At 47.3% G+C, this 22,998-nt stretch overlaps 1 protein-coding gene across 1 annotated transcript; it reads right to left on the minus strand.

Moving 5' to 3' along the window:
* Positions 1-9,491: 9,491 nt before the first annotated feature.
* Positions 9,492-20,868, minus strand: LOC142413162 (solute carrier family 2, facilitated glucose transporter member 3). Its single transcript, XM_075509209.1, has 10 exons — positions 20,700-20,868; positions 17,537-17,632; positions 16,009-16,169; positions 15,474-15,714; positions 15,140-15,302; positions 14,307-14,494; positions 13,830-13,934; positions 13,287-13,388; positions 12,822-13,025; positions 9,492-12,292 (listed from the first exon to the last, which is right to left on the minus strand). Exons 1-10 carry the CDS (start codon positions 20,712-20,714, stop codon positions 12,077-12,079), a joined length of 1,491 nt encoding a protein of 496 aa, XP_075365324.1. The 5' UTR covers positions 20,715-20,868; the 3' UTR covers positions 9,492-12,076.
* Between the last annotated feature and the right edge of the window lie 2,130 nt (positions 20,869-22,998).

Consider the following 22,998-nt stretch of genomic DNA (forward strand, 5'->3'; position numbering starts at 1 on the left):
CAGGACTAAAACGTGGGGGTCTCCTACTGGAACACCTAATAGCTACCTGGTAGCCACTTCACCTCGCTTCATTCAGCTCCCCTCACAGCCACACCACTTTCAAGGATTCTCCCATACGAGGTCTTTCAATCACTTTTGCCTTCAGAGACCTGACCGCTCTTCACTGCATATTTCTTCCCTCTCCTTATCACACACAGCTTCCCCCTGTCTCCTGCTTTAACTGCTAGATGTGCTGCCAGCAAGCGACATGCTCTGGGTAAATGATAATCCTCCCGGCTAGTTCACTACAGTGACCACCTCCTGCCTGCTCCAGGACTCCCTTCTGGAGTCACTCGCTGTCTCTGCCAGGCCTTCTGCTGCATCATTTCTCAGTGCTTCACTCCTATTCCATCCTTCCTTGGCTTCCTCTTGTTCTGTTCCCTAAACATCACCTTGCCCCTGCTCCACCAGCTCCATGTTGCCTCTCTGAGCCTGATGTATTCTTTTGACTGCTCTGACACAGTGGATAGCGCTCGCTGGGCTTTGGGAATGCATTGTCCTTCGGCATGGACAGCCTCCCTTTTGTCCACATTCACGTAACAGCAGGGAAGGCAGGCAACTGTTTGTGTCCCAGAAATCCGTAGTTCCAGTTGTGTCATCAGTCACTCTTCCACTGATTTGCAGCATCAGAGAGTTGTAAGAAGACAGTGACACAGCAGCAGCAGCTGTTTGCCCTGGCCCAACATCTTGGTGGGTACAGGGAGATGAGGAATGAAAGACAGCATCTTCAAACCGTTTTGTTGTGGAGGGAGTCTGGGAATTTTGGACGAAAGCTATCCTGGCTAAGGAAGGAGTTTCACAATGGATTCAAATGCAAAAAGCTTGTATGCAAGACGTGGAAAAAAAGGATAGGCTATGGAGGAGGACGGAAGCACTGCTTGGGCACTGAAGGACAAAATCAGAAAGGCCTCTCAGAGCCCAGCTGGAGCAAAAACTTGCATGGGATAGGATGGGTGACAACAGGGATTCTGTAATTATCCTAGTAGCCAGTCCAGGGAAAATACAGGTCTGCTGAGGAATGGGGGACAAACTAGGTACTCAAAGCCTTTCTTGCAACAGTCTGTAGAAGCAAAGCCTGCTCCCAGATCTCCAAACATATCATAATGGTTTGGAAAATTGAGGGACAATTTTTCTATTGAGGGACAATTTTTCACATTATTTGAATATTATTTTTGAATATTATGAATCTTTTGAATTTTGAATATTATTTATTGAATTATTTTTCACATTATTTGAATTTCAATATTTTCAATTGAGGGACAATTTTTCACAGGAGTGGGGCAGCAACAGGCTCAGTACTACTTAAGAGAGCCTGGATATATCACAATGCATGGGTTTGGATAGGATACACCTCAAAGGTCCTGGGATTCATCTGAAGCTGCTGAAAGAATTGCCTCATGTGATTATGAGGCTGCAGTCTTTCATCTGTCAGCCCTGACAGCTGGAAAAAGGGCAACATTGTGCCCAACTGTACGGAAAGCAAGCAGGATGACTTGGGGAACTCCAGACCAGCCACCCTTTCCTCAGTAGCACGTCCTCCTGGCACCCAGTGCCAAACGTGCGAAGGACAAGAATGTAATCAGGAAAGGTTGATACTGGTTTACCAAGGGAAAACTGACTGCCTTTTAAAATGAAAGGACTGGCTATATGGATTAGGGGAGAGTGGTTGATGTAATATACTTTGACTTGAGTTACACTGTAAGTACTGTCTCCCACAGCATACTCCTTTGGAAGGAGGGGGAGATATGGCAGCAAACCACTGCTCAGCATACTGGGAAATGGGAAGCTGTAAAATATCCCAGTGAAGGAGAATGACACCACCAGTAGACTAGCTCTTCCTAATTCCATGCGGGTGTCCTGGCAACACGACATTGCCCAAAGAGTGCCCTGGGCAACCCATCACACTCTTCAACACCCTGACACAGGGTAGAATACAGCAGAAAGACTGAGCGTAGCACCTACACCAGCTGATTGTCCATTAAAATATTCTGTAGCGCTGAAGGTTGAACTGGAGGTAGAGGAAAAGGTAGATAGACTATACAAAGCCATAACCAACTGGCCAAATATTAGCAGATTTCCACCAACCTTTTCATGAGCAATATCTGGAAATGGAAGAAGCATTCCACGTTTATTGCCACCATGTACTTCTGATGTTCTGCTGATGTACATCCACTAAACATTCTTTTTCTTGAGCATGTAATTTGTAGGGATCCGTTTGTCCGTGAAACATTTGGTAGGTCCATGAGGCCAGAGGATACGTCAATGGAGAATTCATAACAAGGGAGACAGAGTGAGGAAGAAAGGCTTCACACTAGCTTCAGCTCATGCATAATGGTCATAGGCTATTCCTTAAGAAAAATCCAACAGTGCATCTATCTAGGCACAAGCTGCTGGGTCCACTAGCCTGTTCTGTTACAGTGATGGCCACGGCGGGACAGCCAGCAGGATGTTTCAGTGCAGAAGGCAGGAACTAACATAGCAGGCTATACAGGTTGACTAGCATTTTTCTGTGTACTGGAGTGTGAAACTGGCTAGAGCAATACTAGAAGAGGTGGGCCAGACTCTGTGAGGTAGAAGGGCAAAGTGCAGCACGCCAATATTTGCAGGTTAGTATGGATCTGGAATAGCTGGAGATGGGACCCCATAGTAGCTACTGGTCTATTTTCTGACCCATGTGACAGGGTGCTTCAGAGAATAAGGCATTGTTGTTTCCTTACAGCAAAGAAACCCTGTGTCTAACCCTGTTAGACTACACTCAGGCTTCTGTCCCACTCCACTGAGAATGAGGAGCTGGCATTAAGGGCACAGACAGGAAATATGGAGAGGAGGGAGCTTATGGCTCCCAGTTCTAGGGTGATCAAGGTAGAATGGAAAACTCCAGGTAGCAGGACTATTTTGGAGGAACATTTGATTTTAAAAGGCAAAGAGGGAGAAGGAGACAGAGCAGGGTGATGGCAAAGTCTTCTCCAGTGTTGAGAACTCCCCACAATTCACTCATAAAAACCCATCACCTGTCCGTCTTAAGCTTTCCTTCCAGAAACGCCATTTTTCTTCATGATAAGCACAGATCTAGCTGCTAAGAACTCATGTCCAGTCCCTCCTCACCGTCTGAGACACTTCTCCCTCTTTGCCCATAAGACTACTGGTCTGCTAGGAGTCTCCACAGCCACCTACAGCATTGAACCCTAAAAGTGCAGTGTTGGTACCGGGGCTGGGAGGGATGGTAATGGGCCACATGCAGCTGGTATTTGTGTCTCAGTGTGATTGATTCCTCTGTTGTCTCATTTACCTGCTCCAAGAGGACATTGGCACCTCTTAGTCTCCAGAGTTCTGTAAGAAAAGAGATAAAAACAGTTCTGAGAGCTTAATACCTGTCTGTTAAGGATTCAGTGTGGATCAAGGGGGCGGACAGGGGGGACATAATTTCAGATGATGTTATTTCAAAAACTGGGAGAGATGGAAAGTCTGGTTTAAACACAGAAACAGCTTCTATCCCAACTACCTTGGCCTGCACTTTTAATGCCCTACCTTGAGCAAGTAATCAAGCACACTGTATGTGTGCAACCAAAGTGTTCACACCCACAAACCACACATCAGATATTTTTTTATCTCAGAAGAAAGACTTGGCCTCTAATGTGAGTCTAAACTGGGTTTTGCAGTCTTGGTGGGAAGCCACTTCAAACATGGTTATCATGGCTGTGCTCCAAAACCTTCCCAGGAGCACCCAGTTCTGAGAGCCTGGGAGCAAGGGACACGTCACTGGCACCGGGGACAGTACAACCCTCTTCCCTTGTGCCCTTCTTGCACCACCTTGCCCTTCCATGCCAGGCAACATAAGGGGATGACGAACCATAAGCCATGCTATGCCTCCGCAGTGTCCTTCGTGTTGGGGCACAGCACAAGCAAATGCACCCAGTGTCTGTGCACCTGGTCTGCATCACTCCTTTAAGACTTCCCACGAGCTTTAGATTTTCTTGGTCCCTACTTTTAAAGTGTTACTAATTCGGCCTGACCCTTCCTTCAGCAGGAGAAAACGTGCGCTCTCAGCTCAGTTTAGTTAACAAAAAGTTAAGTCCCAGTCAAGGAAAACAAAAAATGAAACTGTCTTTTCATGAGCCGCCACTGTGCACTAAATCTTTGGTAAAGCTTAATTTCTAGCCAGCCCTAGCATCTGTGCTTTGGCTGCTCTGGGCTCACACACACAGCCAGTCAGGAGGTGGATTTTCCATACCCAAGGAAAAATGTATCCCTCTGTTTACTTCCACTTCTTTTTTTTTTCTTCTTCTTTTTTTTTTCTCCTTTTATTTTTTTGGCTTCAATTGCACTTGGAAAAAGAAATTGGACTTGCTCACACAGCAAAATTACTCTAGACGATGTGTTTGGAAACACTGAAGCCTTCCACTAATACAATGCTTTTAACATATTTGTTGTTGTTGTTGTTGTGACCAAAGCATTATAACATACAGGGTTACCTATGAGCTATGTATGATCAGTGTGAATATTATTCTTGTGTCAGAGTGAGAAAAAAGTCAAACAGTAAAGGTGGTGTGATGCTGCTCCATCACTCCCAAAAAGTTTCGTCTGTGGCATGAAAGAAGGAAGCTGGAAAGCATTTCTTTCACCACTTCTGCACTGGCAGTTTTTCTGAGATGGATCAGCCCCTGCAGACTTCAATGCAGTGGTGGTATCTGTCCAAACGGGGCTTTGCTGACATTTGTCTTGGCTGGTGCTGTTTGTCAGGACCTTGTCTTGCATTACCTAACACTGTTAGGAATATGCCTTTATGGAAAGGCCGCTTCTGATACACTACTCTGCTAACTTTAGTCTAGTTGAGCCAGCTATATTTTGCCACCCATCATTTTTTTCCTGGCTGTGGCACTTAATAGGCATTTTTAATGCACTCCTTCAAGCAAGCAGAACCCCAAATTTGTGGACCAAGAGGTGAGGTCCCACGGCTAGGAAAGCTGTGACTCTGAAATAGCTATTTGTTTCAGCTGCAAAGTTTCTTGTGGGCATTCATGACAGAGAGGACACCTGTATGTCCCTTTCCCTCAAGAACCGATGACCTCTTGCCTGTGAGTCATAAGCTACCAGGGTCTTATGAGCTTTCACGTTATTTTGCATGCAGCTCAAGGGCCCATACTTTGGTGCTGTGGCTGTTGCCTTTCTACCACACATTCTCTTCGGTCTGCCTCTTCCTCACTCTCTCACCTGCTTCTGTCAAAATTCATACTCCAGTGTCTCTCAGGCCCTGTCCTACCTTCTCATACTTCTGAATGCCTCACCTTCCTTCCAGATCTCGTGGTTTTTTTAGCTTGCATTTCATTCCTCCTTTCCTTGGAGGTCAGCAACCTACCGTTCTCTTTTTACTGATTGCTTCAGTACATCTTCATAATCTTCACTGTTTCTCTTCTGTATTCAGCCTCCTATGGGCTCTTTCATACATTGTAAACTTCTCCAGCCACACTGCTGCATACATATCCCTCCACACCTTCACCACTGCTCCCAGCTTTCATCCTCTACTGGCTCTGCATCCCTATGCTTTCGTCAGTGGAAAATCACTCTGGTGACTCTGTCCTAAACCTTGTGGACTCTTTAGGTCATAGGCTTGCATCATAGACTAGACTCAAAGCAGAGCTATGAGGTTAAGACATGTCACTGAGAGCTTTCATCCATATCAGAGAGAGCACTTTGAAAGAAATAAGCAAAGCAGAGGGGAACAAAGATATTCCAGACCCCAAAGTATTTAATGTATGAATACAAGTTAAAAACAAGATAATATGCAGTTTGGATGACAATAGCAGTTGGTAACAGGAATATAAAGGAAGCAATAAACATCTGAGTACTTGATGGCAAATTTGTTCATGATGGAGAAGAAAAGAGGATGAAACAGAGACCAGAGCAGAGATGAAAGACTGGGTGATGTTTGATCAGGTTGATCATTGCGTGGATGACCAGTTACTTGTTCAGTACATGATCTGCAATGGTCCCACGCTGCGTGCCACAGTGACTGGTGCACCAATGTGACTCCCTTACACAAATCCATGTGACCACTTGCAAAACAAAAAATGGTTGTGCAACGCAAGCAGAAAACAGACTTAGCAGGTCAGTCATGTGTCTGTCAATCAGACATGCTCAAGCTGTGTCTCATGGAGAAGGAAAAGACAATTCTTGTAAACACTGTGGATTTCAGTGGGGTATAGCATAGAAACAAAGCTTACCACAGCAAGTGAATTGTTTTAAAAGTTGCATGGCCTGCCTCCACTAGCTATGGCATGCTTTTAAGTAGCACCAATTAAACTGTGTTAGCAATATATTTTAGGAAACAAAATAATTTTCTTTCCTAGTCTAAGCAAGCCTAATTTCCCTGAGTGCTGTCTCCTCCCAGCAGCATACTATGAAGACAGCTGTCCCTTGTTTGGTATCTCACATCGTAAAGACAGGGCCAGGCTAAAGCATAAGCATGACAGGCCAGAGCCATGTACCCCAGGTTTTCCAGTAAGCTTCTCACGTGTCTTCAAAGAGTCCTTCTCAAAGTGAAGAAAACCATGGAACTGTGTCCTTGGTCTGGTCTGCAGAAAGCCTGAAAAAAAACCCCAGAGGTGTGTAAATTTTCTGTGCAACTCAATGTGTGTTTGACCTACCTGCTGGCAGGACCTTTCTCATCATGTGTACAGGAGAAAAGGTTGTAGTGAGTCACCTCCTGCTGCTGCTGCATCGTGGCCCCATCACAATGGCGTCAGCAGACTGTCCACACCTTCCTTCCTCTCAAATGAAACCGATGATGGTGCAGTTCCCCACTAAACTAGCAAATGTTCCTTCTTTGAGGGCTACTTACCAGCTTTGCTTGGAGGTAAGACTGTAGCACTGCTTGGACTCTCACCTGGGTACCTTCCCAAAGGAGAAGCATCCCCATGGTCTCCCCAGCTACTGAGATGACTGGAACTTAAAAAGAGCACAAAATCAGATATAAAGATTTGTGCACAGGGCATGCAGCAGTGAAATTTACCTCCAATAAAACATTTCTTCACATTTCTTCTCACAGAAGTTAACTGCTTTTCTTGTCTGGTACACAAATATGTTCAGAAATAACACATGTAAAAAGCAACAAATATTGGCAGTGGTGTTTTGACACTCTTTATCATGCTCCAGCCTGTAAAATGGCACTGAAACCTTTGATGTGGTTGATGTCACTTGTGACTCTTGGGGATCTTCTCTTGTCCACTCAGCAGTGGTTTCTCTCCTAGAAGGGTTCTCCAGTGATCTTGTTACTCATACACATCCCATTGCCTTCTGGTTCCATGGACACATCAAGACTTTCCATGCCATTTGGGATTTTAATGGTGGTAACAGCTCTGCCAACTGTTGCTCAGATGGGAATGCACTGGAATAGAGATGAAATCCGGAGTGGTCCTGACCTGGCACGAATTCCATCTCTGCCAATAGCGTGACATCTGAGAAGGTGCTGAGAAGCTCACAGGTTTTGTAATATAGGCTGTTGGGCAAAGAGAGGGGAAGTGGCAAAGGGAAGGGGATTCCTCCAAGACTTTTTCTCTGATTAAATTTTCACTTCGTTATCACATTGTTGTTACTCCCTTGTTGCCTTCCTCCTTTCCATTTCAGATCCAGTTAGTGATGGGATGCAGAGACTTGGGGCATTCTGGTTCCCACCAGAGGAGATACTTCACCAGCCCTGAGTATAGCCAAGAGGTAATGTAGGGATATTAGCAGGAAAAAAGCCTGCTGCAGCTAAACCTCAATCTCACACACTGCTCTGGGGGCTAGCTTGATTTTCAGAGGCCTGTGCAATGCTTTGCACAGTGCCACTTGCACACAGCAAGCCAGAACAAAGTTCTGTGGGTAGTCTAAAAGACATACCTGTCCAAGCTAGCTCTGCCACCCCGTCAGAGTTGAATGACATTTTTGTGTAGGATTGTGGTGGCCGTAAGAACTGCCTACATGCTCGCTTGAATGTGATAAACAGTTTCAACTGAAAACAATGCATCTTCAAGCATTCAAACCATTTAATTGCAAACAGCTTATCCTTTTGAAGCTTCCTTACAATTTTCAGAAATAAAATAACCACATTTAGAACACTCATTCCCCAACCAAAAATTTATCACAAAAACTACACAAAGCATTAATTTAGGACTCAGTGAATGATGTGCTTTGGCCCTGAATGATTTTGCTCTCCAGTTCCCCTTTTGACAAGAAAACAGAAATGCTAGAGTTAAATTTGACCTAGATATGCTTATGAGTTTGGATGGCTGGGTTTTATTTTTTTCAGCTCAGCCATAGAGTCCATACACAGCTTAGCCCAGAGCACTCCCCAGCTCTGAGGCTGGTGCATCTCTGAGGTTGGTTTGCATAGCAAACTTTGCCAAACACAGGCATGAAGCAGGAACACGCAGCAGTCAGTAACGTCAGGTTTCAGAAAGCCTGTACTGGCTGTGTTATGCTGAGCTTTTTCAGACTTTACATTATGCCCTACTGTTTCCTTGTTACTTTGTGCAGTATGCTGACTCTTGTGTTAGCCCGATTGTTCCTCTAGGGTACTTTGGGTTCTGCCAAATTTTCCTTCCTCTCACTTCCCTCCATCCTCTTCCTCTGAGAGATATTTTATCTCCTTACTTTTTGATGAACCCTTCTCATAGTTTCTGCCTGTGAAACACAGGTACACACTCCTTGGTCTTGTAAGATGGCTGTAGGACAGGAAAAGGAGTGCACTAAAACAAGAGGTTGTTGCCTCATGGCAATAGGTGGGCAGTCAGTATTCCCTAGGCAAGAGACCCATGGGTGGGAGCACCCCACACCCACAGACCTGCCAGTGGGTCAGGAGTGCCACAGCCACTGGGGTAAGGGAACAGCTCCTGGGGACAGGCCTCTGTCCAGGCAGTGGGGTTTCCTCTTCAGCACCCTACTCCTTTCAGGCACCCAGTACTGAGCGTACACAGGCAAGATTTCTGAGGAGGATATAAAGGTCACTTGCCAGACAGAAGGAGCAAAGCATCATTTATAGAGGGAAGGGCTCCCTCTCCACCTTCATGGCAGAGAAGGTGAGAACCACTCTCAGAAGAGGGCAGGGGCAGAAGTCTCAGGTGTTTTAGCTCTGGGCAGGATTCCTAACCTCCGGCCACTTCCCTCTCCCCTCCCGTTACTGAGAAATACTGGGAAAGGATTTGGATGCAAACAAAAGGATTTGGGCAAACAAGAGGCAGAGAAGCACATCTTTTTAGCTTAAAAACTCCTAAGGAATAGTAGTAAGGGAATTTATTAGGGTGGTACGCATGGAGGCTGAGAGAAATAGTCATTTCCACTAGAATAAAACAGCAAATCCAGGGTGCTGGCTAGCCAGAAAGGTTGCAGGGCAGAAGCTGGGGACATTCCAGGATGTAGATAAAGGAGTAAGAAACAGAAGACCTACAGGGTGAAGGTAAAATCCAAACCAGATACTTAGTTCTATAGTTTATTTTAAAAACATGAAACCACCACATTAATAAGCATATAAAACCCACCCAAAAATATTCACAATGCTGTTACAGAAAAAGAAAATAAAGAGATACCATGTGAGAAAGACCTACACATTTCGGTCCAAGCCACCACACATCTCTGATGCAAAGTATGGAATGCTTTTATGCACAGCTGTAGGGGGAATTTCCTAACATACAGATGGCCCATATAGAAGTGTGCTGGAGGGTCAAAGGAAGGGCACAAAAATCTGTGTAACTGAGCCAAAATATGAAAGCTGGAAATGAGGTCTTATATAAAACTTCTGAGAATAAATACCTGGCATGGAAGCCTGAGAGAAAACTAGGGAAAACTGGATGTAATAGGATTGCATTGTGCTAAGCTGGAGTATTTCAAATGAAGTCACAGGAAGTATTTCACAGCAGCAAATTTTACTGATCTTTGCAACCGTTTCTCATTAGGGAAGGTAGAAATGTCATCACCAGTTACTGGAAGTGCCAGATACGCACCCCCAGAATATACATCAATGGGAACTTCTCTGACCTGCTCTGAAGCAGTACATTGTCAAGAAAGCTCAGGCTATCCATTCTATGACAATTTTGCTGTCATTCCTGCCTTTCTTCCTTTTACCCACCTTGGAATCTGTGGGCCTGCCTCTCTTCTAGGATATCCAGCGATGAACTCCAGCATGAGTTTGCAGGTAGACCCGAGTTTCATCAAGTCTGAAAACGCAGATGATCTTAGAGCAGGAGTTTAAATTGGACCTACCTCTGTTCTACCTTTAGATAGCTTGTGCAGGTCTGGACAGACACAGGCCTGGAGTCTCCACAGCTGCAGTCAGGGAAGCAAAGCTCCCACCCCTTGATTGCAAGTATACAATATGTGCTACTTTTTGCCTTCCTGAACTGAACTGTGCTAGCTTGGCAGCAAGGGTAGGTATATACATACTCTCGATTGTCTAGCAGGGAGATGACAATTGTCTAGCAAGGATGACAAGCAGGGAGACCAATATTTACTGATGTACAGTTATTGTCTGCCATATCCCTTTTAACAGAAGCACTATTACAGAGCTGTACACATCTACACAGGATGCTGCACACTGGTGAGCATCACAACATCATCATGCAGATCTTCTAGAGAGGACACATGGGGCAAAAATATTTGGCCTGCAACCAACCAGTGGATTGAGCACTACAGACCTTTCACACTGCTAAGCTAGCAAGTTCCAATAGCTCTGGTCTCTAGTCCTGCATCTCTACCTTTATGAATTTACACATGCCATAACTGACCATGCTTGTGTCCAGAAGGGTCATGCTACATGCCTCTGTCTAATATTTATAAGGAAAATTGCTTAGAAAATACCGCATTGGAAAATGATTTTTATCCTCGCACACCTTTAAAACAATCTGCAAATTTCAGACTTTCTGACCTACTAGAATACACAGAGAAGACAAAAAATCAAGATAAGGCAGGAAACGTTACTTTCTGGTTTGCAATCACCACCCTCAATCATCCCATACAATGCTTAACCATGACTGAAAATATAAACTACCACCACCCATTTGCTGCAATACCACACTTTCCAATCAACACTTGGGAACAATATTTAAAATTGCCACCCAAAAAATCCCAAATAACAGAGATTTTGGTGGACAAACAAACATACCTCTTCTCACTAGTATGCAATTCTCAGAATTTCTTTCCAGAGGGCACAAATAACTTAAAGGTGATGTGCATAACTGGCTCTATTGTACGCACCATCCAAAATGCCCAGTCTCCTGTTTAGTACCACATTTCTCCTTTACAGTCTTATTGCACCTCAAGTCTACAGCATCTTTTGTTAGAATAGCTATTTCTGTTAAATGTCTTCAATTTCATTATCTGTACATTTTTGTACACAATTAAAAAAATAAATATTTACAAAGTGACATACAAATAAATAAACGTAAAGTATGCTTTTAGTCTGTCTATACAAAAAAATAAAAGAGCAGGAAAAAATATCCATGTTCATATCCAAATATCAAGTTCATATCCAACTTGGTCCCCTTTTTCCTGAGGCTGAAAAATGTGCACACTGGATAGGAAAAAGCAAGGAGATGGCTTTTTTGGTAGGCTTGTTAAATTCCAGTGTTACACTACACACACAGAGTAGACTCAAAGGGCCAGGGACTTATTTAGTGGGTCACTTCAACTCACTACAAAAATAGTAATTAGATTAAAATACATAACGGTCACTGCGTGCATAAGTATGTTAACCCCAAATAGCAATTACAGGTGAGAAAAGCAAAAATATTGCCAGCTCTTCTCTGTTCTCCTGATGTTTGTGACAGGGAAGATGAGATTATTTTTCCAAGTGCCAGGTGCATTCCAGTACTTGAAAATGGGATCACCCATATCAGATTTGCTTAATGCTGGTAAGCCTGGCAGAATGGGCGAGGATGTGGGTGCAAAGAAAATAGCAGCAATTGAGGGGGGGGAAAAAATGTCCCAGTTCTCATGGTTTTCTTTGCTCATTCCTTTAATGACTCTTTAAGCATGTAAGAGTCGAAGAAGGGGTGCGTCATGAATCTTAGGCAACTTCTTTGTCAGGTTGTATGCTGTTCAGCTCCACCATGGGGTTCTTCTCTACAGGTGATGTGGGGCTGGCTTCTGCTCGTCCTTCAAAGCCCCTGGAGATGTCTTCAAAAGTCCTGCCCTTGGTCTCCGGCACTTTGAAGAATGTGAAGACAAAGAAGATGACCAGGAAAACAAGGAATATGAGGAAGACATAGGAGCCACATAGTTTCTGCAGGGAAGACAAAAGCAGGAGGTTTTAATTTGAAAAGCTCATAAACCTAAATGCAATGTCATTTGCTGTTGACAGGTCAAAATTCTAACACCTTTCTCCAGCAATGCCCTTACTGACTTTTCCTCAGCATAGCATTTTTTAAAAATGAAATCAGGTTCCTGTGGGCTTCTAAACTGCTTTAATATTCCTGGGGGTGACCAAAATTGAGGCTTTTAAAGGGAAAGCCTTGATGTGCTAATTAAGATGGCTCTGCCAACTATCTGTAAGCTGCAAGCAGTTAAGACAGCAGAATATAAGGTGAGACACAACACTTAACCTTCAGTAACAATCCTAACACAGAATCAGGGACCTCTGCAAGACTGACCAGCCCTCTGCTCAAAGCCGGGACAACTTCAAGGAGAGATCAGGTTGTTAAGGGTCATACAGCCACGTTTTGAAGTCTCCAAGGATGGAGATTCTACAACCACTCTGGACACCTATTCCAATACTGCAGCACTCTACAGTGCTTTGCAAACTGGGTCCTTACCTCTGCATAGGGGAAGAGCATTCCCACCAAGAAATTAGAGGTCCAGTTGGAACAGCCAGCCACTGCCATGGCTGCAGGCCGTGGGCCCTGGCTGAAGAGTTCTGCCACGATGAACCAGGGGATAGGGCCAGGGCCAATCTCAAAAAGAGCTACAAAGCCAAAAGTGGCAACAATGCTGATGTATTTGATCCACTCCACAGTTTCCTGCAAGGCAACAAAATATGATCAGCTGCAATTTGAGGCAAACACGGCACAGCACAATGCCATCTCCAGTGTCACAACTTTCTCAGCTGCACTGTGAACACTGTGGCACAGTTTCCGCAGTTAGGAAGTTGTGCTCTCCACCACACTCAGGTCTAGCCCCAGCTGTACCTGCCTACAGGGCAGAAATGCAGGGCAAGACAGATGTATAGTCTTATAGGTCCCCTGCCGGGGTCAGCCTGGACAAGAACACTAATTACTCACCTTCAGAGCTAAAGCGATGGTCATAAGAACAGCACACACAGCCATGCCACCCAGACCAACTAAATGGAGGGTCCTGCGCCCTGCACGCTCCACCAGGAACAGCTGGAAACATGGCAGAAGGAGAAAAAAAATACGTGACTTTGGCAGCAAGAGCAGAAGCAGCTCCCTTGCCCAGTGTGCCCTGCACCTCTTTCTTTTATCTGCCTGTAGCCCTTGGTGCCAGTGATGACCTCAGTGCAGGTCACAAGGCTGCTCCATCTTTGGCACAAGTTTTTCCTCTCTGGTTCTTGCTACTGCCTTCTCTAATCATTCTTTTCCCCCATGCACTTCTTTTCACTCTCCCTTTCTTCTAGAAGGATAACAATACCTCTTTCTCCCCTCCTCTCCTCCCACAATGTTTTTAATGCCTTCTTTTCTTTGTTTTTATAGGCCATTGCCTAGCCCAATGCTTTGCCACAGCCTGGCTACTTGTCTTCAGTCACATCTCGCAAAAAAGCCCAGGTAGACAAGTTATCTCTCACCATAAGGCCCTGTTCCACTTACCGACACAACAGTGAAGATTGTGTTCACCACGCCAGCTCCAATGGTGGCATACACAGGCTGTGCGATACCAGCTCTTTCAAAAATTCCTGTAGAATAATAGAATACCTGGGAAGAGAAGCAAAAGTTGGACACTGTCATGATTCCAGTGTTTGAGAGCATGCCCCTTGTTCCCTGCCTAATGGCTTGCAGGACCAACAGGGAGTTTCTAAGCAGCACTCAACAGTATAAAACAGCATGCTTCCAGTCAAGGTTCATTCACTTGATGCAAGACTGCAATGTCTTGCTGGAGTGTGTATGGGAAAAGTGAAAGCCAATATAATCTCCACCTTCCATCTCTGCAGTTATCACAAAACAGTGACCTCCAGTCAAGGCGCAAAAAGGGGTTTTTGGAAGCATGGTTCTCTCAACATTAGTGGCAAGTGCAAGTGTAGCCAGAGATAAGGGAGGCCCAGCAGGTGGGACAGGAAGATAACTCACAGCATTGATGCCCGAGAGCTGTTGGGAGAGCTGCAGCATGATGGCAATGATAATGGCTTGACGGTAGTTTGGAGAACGGAAGAGCTCTGGCACAGTTGCTTTCTTTTCCTGGGACATTTTAGCACTCTCTTCTTTCATCTCCAGGATGTCTTGAGACACATCTTGTGTACCACGGAGCTTCTGGAGAACTGGAGGGAGAAATGCAAAAATGCCAGGTATAATACACCCACGGCCAGTAGGTTCCCCCCACCCTGCCCTGCGATTTCAGGGAGGGCACACTGGGAAGACTGGACAACCTGCCAGCCAGTGTTTGGACCTGCTGCATGGGAACACCAAGCCTCTACAGGTAGCCTTGCTCATCTTTTCAAGCCAGAGGTCAGGGTGCTGTGATCAGCATGGAAACCAGGCCCAGATCCTGCTCATGCTGCTTCATCTCCAAACTTACATTTGATCCCTAATTCTGTTCACATGCTTGACAGAGCTGACTCCACCCCTCTGCAGCAGGAGAGGGAAACACCCTCCAAGCTCCTAGTTAAATGTCAGCCTATTTCCTGCCTTTCAGGAGGAGCTGACAGAGCTGCAGCAGCTGGCCCTGCCACATCCCACCAGGCCAGGTGCCACTCCTCACATCTTAATCCCACCTGGAGTCTCTGTTGGGATGCCAGGTTTCTCACACTTCCTGGCACTGGTCTAACCTAAACGATGGGAGGGTAGGCCTGGTGCCCTCCGGGAGTCACACCACAGGCTCCAGAGTCAGTCCTGGCCTCCCACGCAAGTTCAGTGCAGGCTGGGAGCTACAATACAGCCCTGCCCCTTCAGAGATGAGTTCTTACCTGCTTGCGCTTTCTCTTCCTCCATCTTGTTGATCAATAGGAAACGGGGGCTCTCAGGGCAGAAAAGAAGAGCCACGCACTGCAGGATTGCTGGGAGGATTGTGAACCCCAGAAGCAGTGGCCAAAGTGCTTCAGTTCCCATGATTCCCTCCAGGCCAAAGATCTACACCAAGAATTGGAGAGAAATAGAGTGATTTGAGTACTCCGACTCCTCACCCACACACCAGTGAGTATGACAGGACCACGTACCACACCTGATGGCAAGTGCAGCCTACCTTGCCCTCCCCCAGCCCCCCTTTCCCCTGAGGGCAGGATCAGGTTGTGTCAAGCCTACCTGGGCCACCAGGATGCCTACAACAATGCCCAGCTGGTTGAGGGTCCCAAAGGCTCCACGGAGGCTGGTGGGTGAGACCTCACTGATGTACATGGGCACAAAGCCAGTGCAGAGACCACAGAAGAGGCCAATAATGAAGCGGCCAAGGATCAGCATCTCCACTGCCTTTGCCATCTTAGAGAAGGCCATGAGAGTGCCACCAACAAAGGCCAAGATGTTCACCAGTAGCATGGAGTTCCTCCTGCCAGGGTAAAGATGTCAAGACTGAGCTTAAACTGGCAATACATTTGGAAAATCATTGGGAGAGGGGTAAACCTACCCATGAACCCCTGTCTCAAGGGTGGGAGGAGAACAGAGCAGTTCCCATTCAGCTCCTGCCTTGGCCTGCAACCCTTTCTTTTTGCAGCCCACACATTCTTGCTTCCTCCCCAGCCTCCTCCTCCTCCATTCCTCTCACCTCTGCCCTCTTCCTCCCAACACTCCCTTGTAGAAGGGAAAAATTCACTAATGACTTGGATCCCTCTTCCCAACTTACCTGCCAAATCTGTTGACAAACAGGCTGACTGAGAAGGAGCCGATCATACCTCCTACTGAGAAGATGGCCACAGAAAGAGACCACAGAGAGGTGAGGAGCTCTGAGGAGACAACCTCACCGCTCCGTTCTGACAAGGTTCTGTTGAAGAACCTCTGGATGATCTGCAAGAGAAACCAGGTGGGGACAGAGTTACAGTCCAGTGGGAGGCATTTTGCACTGGGGAGAGGGGAGATTATTTCTGAGGTCTTCCTTCTGTTTTCATGGAGGCAAGAAGCAAGGGTAGACCCTAAAAATTCAGTAGGCAGCAACAAGTCATACAAGGGCAAGATGAGGATGCAGAAAGAGGAACTTTCATTGAGAAGTTCAGTAGACGGGTAGCAGTATGATGAGGGAGAGATTGCTTCACTGAACGTGGGGGGGGTGGGTCAGTGACGATTAAGGAAATCAGACTTATCTTCTGAATGTTTCTGGATGATGTGAGTACTGGTGGTGCTTGGGGGGCAGGTGTGAAACAGTTGGGAGTGAGAGGGAGCAAGAAAACAGGAACAGAGAATGGAAGGGAACATTTCTGGCAATACCAGAACTCTGGTGGCAGGGATGGGCTTTCTGGGATGGAAGTGGTTTAAGTTTCACTGAGGTAAGCCTAAAAGACTGCAGCTTTATGTAAAACAATCCTTCATTGTCCCATAGGGATGTGACAGGGCTGTGCTGCCGATTTCCAAGGCATTCTCTTGGATAATGAGGGAAATTCTGCAAGGGCCGAGAGGGACATGGCCTCAGAGTGCCTGCCCCCAGCAGATGGCAGCAGGACATTAGCTAGGGAGGACCACTCCCCCCCCCCCCCCCCCCCGGACGTGTGATATGACATCTGTTCCCGGAGACAGAGTGGATGTGGTATTGGTGACTCAGTTCCTGAGAGAGAGGAACCATCTTATAGTTACAACGAAACCACATTTCTCATTTTCTTCATCTCTTCTGCTCTTTCTTAGGCTACAGTCATGAGATGATTTGGTCAGAGTGCCCCAGTCACAACCCTTTTACAAGCACTGAATCTACACTTAACACAAGGAATGAATAAATGAAAGACAACTGAGATGGTCCCTGAAATAAACTAAGATAGAGCAACTGTAATCCCTACTAACCCTCAACTGTTTTCTGCATGCTGCTCTTTACATTCCTTCTGCCATGGCTGGTTTATTCTGACTCAAAACTGAAGTCACTCACATCCCTCCACGCACCAAAGATAGACCTACCAGGAAATGGCAGATGGATCCCTCCTGCCCTAGTCAACCCTCTGCACTCCTAATTAAGAGTATTAACCTCTCTGCTTGCTCTCTCCTCCCCAAAACTTTGCCCTTCCTGTCCATTGTTGTGGTGGAGAGGGAGTTTTCAATGTCTTTTTTCCTTGACTTCATAAACCAGAACCAAGTTGTTAGCTGCGTGGGAGACAGCTCCTCTCCTTTCTACACCTTTGTTTTCTCATCAGCCCCTCACTCATACCATCTCCCTAGCTCATTCTCCCTCTCACCTTCTCAGGAGCATTGATGACACCAGTGTTGTACCCAAACTGGAGAGATCCAATAGCAGCAATGGAAACAGCATAGATAAGGGGTGCTGTGATTTTCTGTGGAAAGAGAGAAAACAATTATTTAGTTAATTTGGTTATTCATGCTTTCTACACAACTTGAGTTTCTCTTCAGCATAAGCAGCAGCTGCAACTCATAGGTGCCATGTGCAAGTATGCCAAGAGCAGGGGAATGTGCTTTTATCCAGCAGGGGTGGGTAGCAGTAACAGAGACCCTGGAAAAGGAGATGCAACTGTATGTACAGAAGGAAAAATTTCCATTAGGAGGGCCTGTCAGGACCTCCCCTTTATTATCTCCTGACTCTTCATCAACTATTCTCAGCTCATTAGTAATGAATACACTGGCTGCATTAGTGGCTGTTATTTTGGGCTGATCTGCTTTACAGAAAAGCTTTTGCTGATCTCTGGTATGTCATGAAACAAGGGTCTAACTCTTCCCCATGCCAACTAACAAGTTCCCATAAATTGAGTCTCAGATCTGCCCATGAGCTATACTGGCAGTCACTCCTAACAGTTAAAACATTCATTCTTCAGCAACAGGCCTGCTTTTCCCAGACTAGCGCTTCCCAACCCTGCCCCAGGGCACCTGGCACAGCAGCCTGCCTCACAGAGGCGGCTGCAGTGCTGCCAACCTTCCCGTTTATTTGTCTTGATGCTGTGGCAATACTTGGTATTTTAAATGAAGCACAGTCCCTGGAATTTGAGTATATGTGAATCTCTATTTATTAAAATAAAATAAAAAACTGCTGAGCCCTCAGAGCCATAGAGGAAGCTTGAAGGTCCAACCTCAGAAGTCCCACAGACAGAAATTTAAGTGCCAGTGAAAAGCATCTGACATTTTCCACATTTTTAACGCTTGTGGCATTTAAGCCAGCTCTGTGTTAGGGAGGCACGGGGGAGCAGGTGACTCAGGAGTTGGCAGTTAGACGACCAGTGCTTGAGTTGGCACAATTTGGAAAGATCATGCTTCTGTCTCAGGAGGGATTGGAAGCTTTTCCAAAAATATTAACAGCCCCTTTTCCAAGGCTTTCCAGTTATTGTCCTAAGGCTGGCAGAGGAGACTAAAGTATGCTGTGGGGCCTGTTGTCACACCTCTTCCAGTCTCTTGTTTTCCAGCTCAGCTCCAGGAGCAAGGGCTCCCAAGGCTGCCCAAAATTTTTGCCAATAACCTTCTGCCATTGCTCACACCACCTTCACCAATCTTTCAAGTCAAGCATGTAGGTGCTTCTGGCCTGCACAACCCTCACACAGCTACAAGTTAGGCCCCAGTAAACAGAAACTGGGGAAATGACTCTCAGGCATGGTTTCCCCCACCTACATCACACAAATGTCTCAGACTGAGCTGTCTTCCTGCCGAGGTTAGTGATGGAGACAAAGGGGACAAGGTCCTTTTCTTGCAGGGGGAAAATGATTCCCGAGGTAGCTTTCACACGTGAACACACCCCTAGGCAGTCTAGGCCTTTTTCTCCCTGCCATCCTGTGACCGCTCCCCTCATTTTTGTCACAAGGAAGTTTGGCACAGAACCACAAGGACACAGCTCTTTCAAAGCACCTGGATGCCTGTAAAAGGGCATTAAGACATCTGAGCACTTTTAGGACTCCAGGCCAGGTCATCCCTAGTCAGCAGGTATAGCAAAGCTGAGGACAAAACCCAGCTCTCCACATTTTCACAGTGACTCAACATAGGAGCATCTTTACTCCTAGGGCTCTGCTTTGTCATGGCTTGCAGTGGTCACAGCTGGCCTTTTTCTTCTGGGTGCAGCAGGGACCACAGAGTACCTTGCTTTGCGGGTACCCCTTACCTACATAGTACATACATAAGCTATAAGAAGGTTAGTTCTTCTACCCTCTTTCATACTCCCTTCTCCTGGCTATTGCCTGCTATTCACCTCCTACCCAGTCTCATACCTCCTAGACATCACATGGCCTGACCCATCCCCTCCAGTGAGCCAGACTGTGATCTAATGTATGGATCATTTGTTACTGCTGGAAGTGCCTCACTTCCCAAAAGGCAAACAGGGAACTCAGAAATAGTACAGCTACACCCGCCATCCAAAGGCTCAAGGCTGAGGTCTGTACACCGGCAAGGAATTCAAGCCACCACCCATCCCTCTGACCACAGGCATCAACAGCATTCATTATCTAGGAGATGCTTCTTACCAGTCCCCCTCTCCTTCACTGACTGGAACCTCAGAGCAGTACAACTTGTTGAACCCAGCTAAAGCGGCCTCTCAGCCCTCCTCTGAGCGACCCTGACCAGACGCTCTCCTTTCGCCTGCCTCACCTTCTCACACTACCCGTATTTCCCATCAATATGGCGGTGAGGGCCCCAGGCCTCCTGGATTCTGCTGTTCCTCTGTAACTGTAATCCCCTGGCATCCTGCACCGGGTTCAGCTGGATAGCTGCTGTCTGTCTCGTTCCTCATGCCTGCCTGCTTTTCTCCCTTGATGCATTCAAACACACGCAGTCATTACCTCACTGTACTGGTGCACGCCTCACTCATAGCTGCAGACGAACTATGACACCGACAACGGCTCTGTCCCCCGCTCTCCAGTGTAGAATGGGGGAAAGGACATTTTGCTTTCTTCTTGAAATTTAAAAATACCTCTATTATAAGCCATACCACCACCACAAAAATGCCGTTAAGAGTAATCCCCCTTTTAGTATCATGAATCCTGGGACAAACGAGTGCTGCCCTGCCAGCAAAATAAACCTCGTGATCAACACGGTAAAATACGGATAGCATCATGTGGATCATCAGGCCACACGCACGAAAACAAATCAATCTTACGACCTACAACAACCCCTCCCAAACAGCCCCGCACGGGGGCCTTCCCGAACCACCCGCTAAAGGACCGCAGCTGCGGCCTGCCGGCACCACCACCGCATCCATTCTCGCCACGACCGACAGACACCCAGCGGCAGCGGACGACGAGGCGGCGATGAAACCCGACCACCCTCCAGTCGCGACCACATCCCCCCTCTCCCCGGCCCTCCGCCGAAGCGCCCGGGGACCCGAGCGGCGGCTGCCCGCCGGCGACCACCTCGCACCGGCCGCAGCGCTGGCGGCGGCGGCGGCAGAAGAAATCCGCGCTCCCTCCCTACCTTTCTGGCATCCATCGTCGGCGACGAACGGCTGCCGGCCAACGACTGCCGGCCAACGGCTGCCGCTCCCCCACCTAACGGAACCCGCGAGGAGGCGGCGGCTGCGCTCAACGCACCACGACGGCCGCGAGCCCACGCTTTCGCCCTGCGGAAGGCCGTGGATTTATGGCCTCTGGGAGGGGGCTGGTGGGAGGGGCCGGGGAGGAGCTCCCCGGCATCCCGTAATTACAAGTTAAAAAACCAAAACAGTCTTCGGAGGTCACGCCGCTTTCTGACTTAAAACTGACATCAGCGGCCTTCCGCCAGCGTGCGTGCGGAGCAGCCGGGCTGCCATGGTGCGCGGGTGGGCGGAGAGCAGGGGCAGCCGGCGGGCAGCCCGCGGCTCCGGCTGCCGAGCTCCGGAGAGAGCATCTGGGGAAAGTCACAAGCGTGGAGGAGAAGCATTTGCCACGCATTTGATGCCACGCAAACGCTGGCTAGTGATAGAATACTGGCGATTTGCGTGAAAGGAGCTGCATGTTTTCAATCTATCGTTTAAGCAGTGAGGCAGGCAGCGGCGGGGGCGGAGACAGATGCACAAATAGCAGGGGCAGAAGCCTGAAATCAAATGCCGTGCTCCATGGGTGCTCTTCCCACCTCCCAAAGCTGTGGATGAGGCACAGTTCTGGATAATTGGGTTTGGGGGATTTTTTGTTTGGTTGGTTGTTTCCTTTTGCTTTGTTGTTTGTTTTTTGGTTTTTTTAATATATTTTTCCTACAAAGCTAGAATCTATGGGGGCAAAGCTTGAGTCTAGTTGTTGTCCATCCTCCAGGTCAAACAATTACCAGACTCTTCCAGGAGAGTAATGAAGAGCTGTGCTTTGAATCTCAGGCAAAACCACTGTCAAACAATAAAAGTCTTCACTGAATTAAGACTCTGCCAAGCATTTTGGCTCCAGAAAACGGCAACAGCTCACAGCTGGGGCTGGGCACAAGGGAGGAGTGAGAAAGCTGACTTATGCCGTTTTTTCGTTGTTAGGAAAATTATCTTGGGACCAGCCATTACTTTCGTCACCAGGTTCTGAGGAACTGGAACGCTCACATTTTAATTTCACTTCTGCTGTTTATTTGGCATGGTCACTTGACCACACATAACTGGAAATTAACAGGTCAAATGGGGTGACACTTTCCCTCACTCCTTTCACGGGTATTTATGCGGTGGTGTTAAAATATTATTCCCAACAGAGAAACAGTTGTGTAAAAGGGCAAGGGAAGCCTGCACAGTCCTCTTTTAAGAAAGAGGCTATGTGATAAAAGAGGCTATGTGATAAAAGCCCGTCCGCACGCCCACAAAGGAGCAGAAAGAGACAATGGCAGGAGGAGGAGCCCGAATCACACCCTGCCCCAGCTACTCCCAGGCCCATCGCGGGAGCCATCAGCACATCAAAGGCCCCATTTTCACACACTCAGAGGGGCACAGGGCCACAATGCCCGGTGGCAACCCGAATTAAGGACTGAGAGGAAGGGACACCCTGCCTGGGCCCGCCCCTCCCAGGGCTGTCCCAGGGGAGCCATCAGCCCCATTGTCCAGGTGTGAGACCCATCACGAAGAGCCAACGGCTGGAGCACCTTTCAGACTGGGGGGGAGGGCGGGTGCTGTGTACAGGGGCACCGGGCACATTACAGGGTGCAGGGGAAGAGCATTTTGGGATTGCACAGGACTTCACAGAATCACAGAATCATATAGATTGGAAAAGACCTTTAAGATCATCGAGTCCACCATAAACCTAACACTGCCAAGACCACCACTACACTATGTCCCTAAGCACCTCATCCAAACGTCCTTTAAATACCTCCAGGGATGGGGACTCAACCACTTCCCTGGGCAGCCTGTTCCAATGCTTGATAACCCTTTCAGTGAAGAAAAATTTCCTAACATCCAGTCTAAACCTCCCCTGGCGCAACTTGAGGCCATTTCCTCTCGTCCTATAACTTGTTACCTGGGAGAAGAGACCGACCCCCACGTCTCTACAACCTCCTTTCAGGTAGCTGTAGAGAGCAATAAGGTCTCCTCTCAGCCTCCTTTTCTCCAGGCTAAACAACCCCAGCTCCCTCAGCTGCTCCTCATAAGACTTCTGCTCCAGACCCTTCACCAGCTTTGTTGCCCTTCTCTGGACTCGCTCCAGCACCTCAATGTCCCTCTATGGGATGTTTAGGGGGGGAATCAAAGGGGGGATAAGGAGAAAAAAGGGCCAGATGCATGTAAACTGCTGGCTGGCCAGCACACGTGTCCAACCTTGCCCTGCGCTTGACCAGCACA

Source organism: Mycteria americana, chromosome 1 (assembly GCF_035582795.1).
Source record: "Mycteria americana isolate JAX WOST 10 ecotype Jacksonville Zoo and Gardens chromosome 1, USCA_MyAme_1.0, whole genome shotgun sequence".
NCBI lineage: Eukaryota > Metazoa > Chordata > Aves > Ciconiiformes > Ciconiidae > Mycteria > Mycteria americana.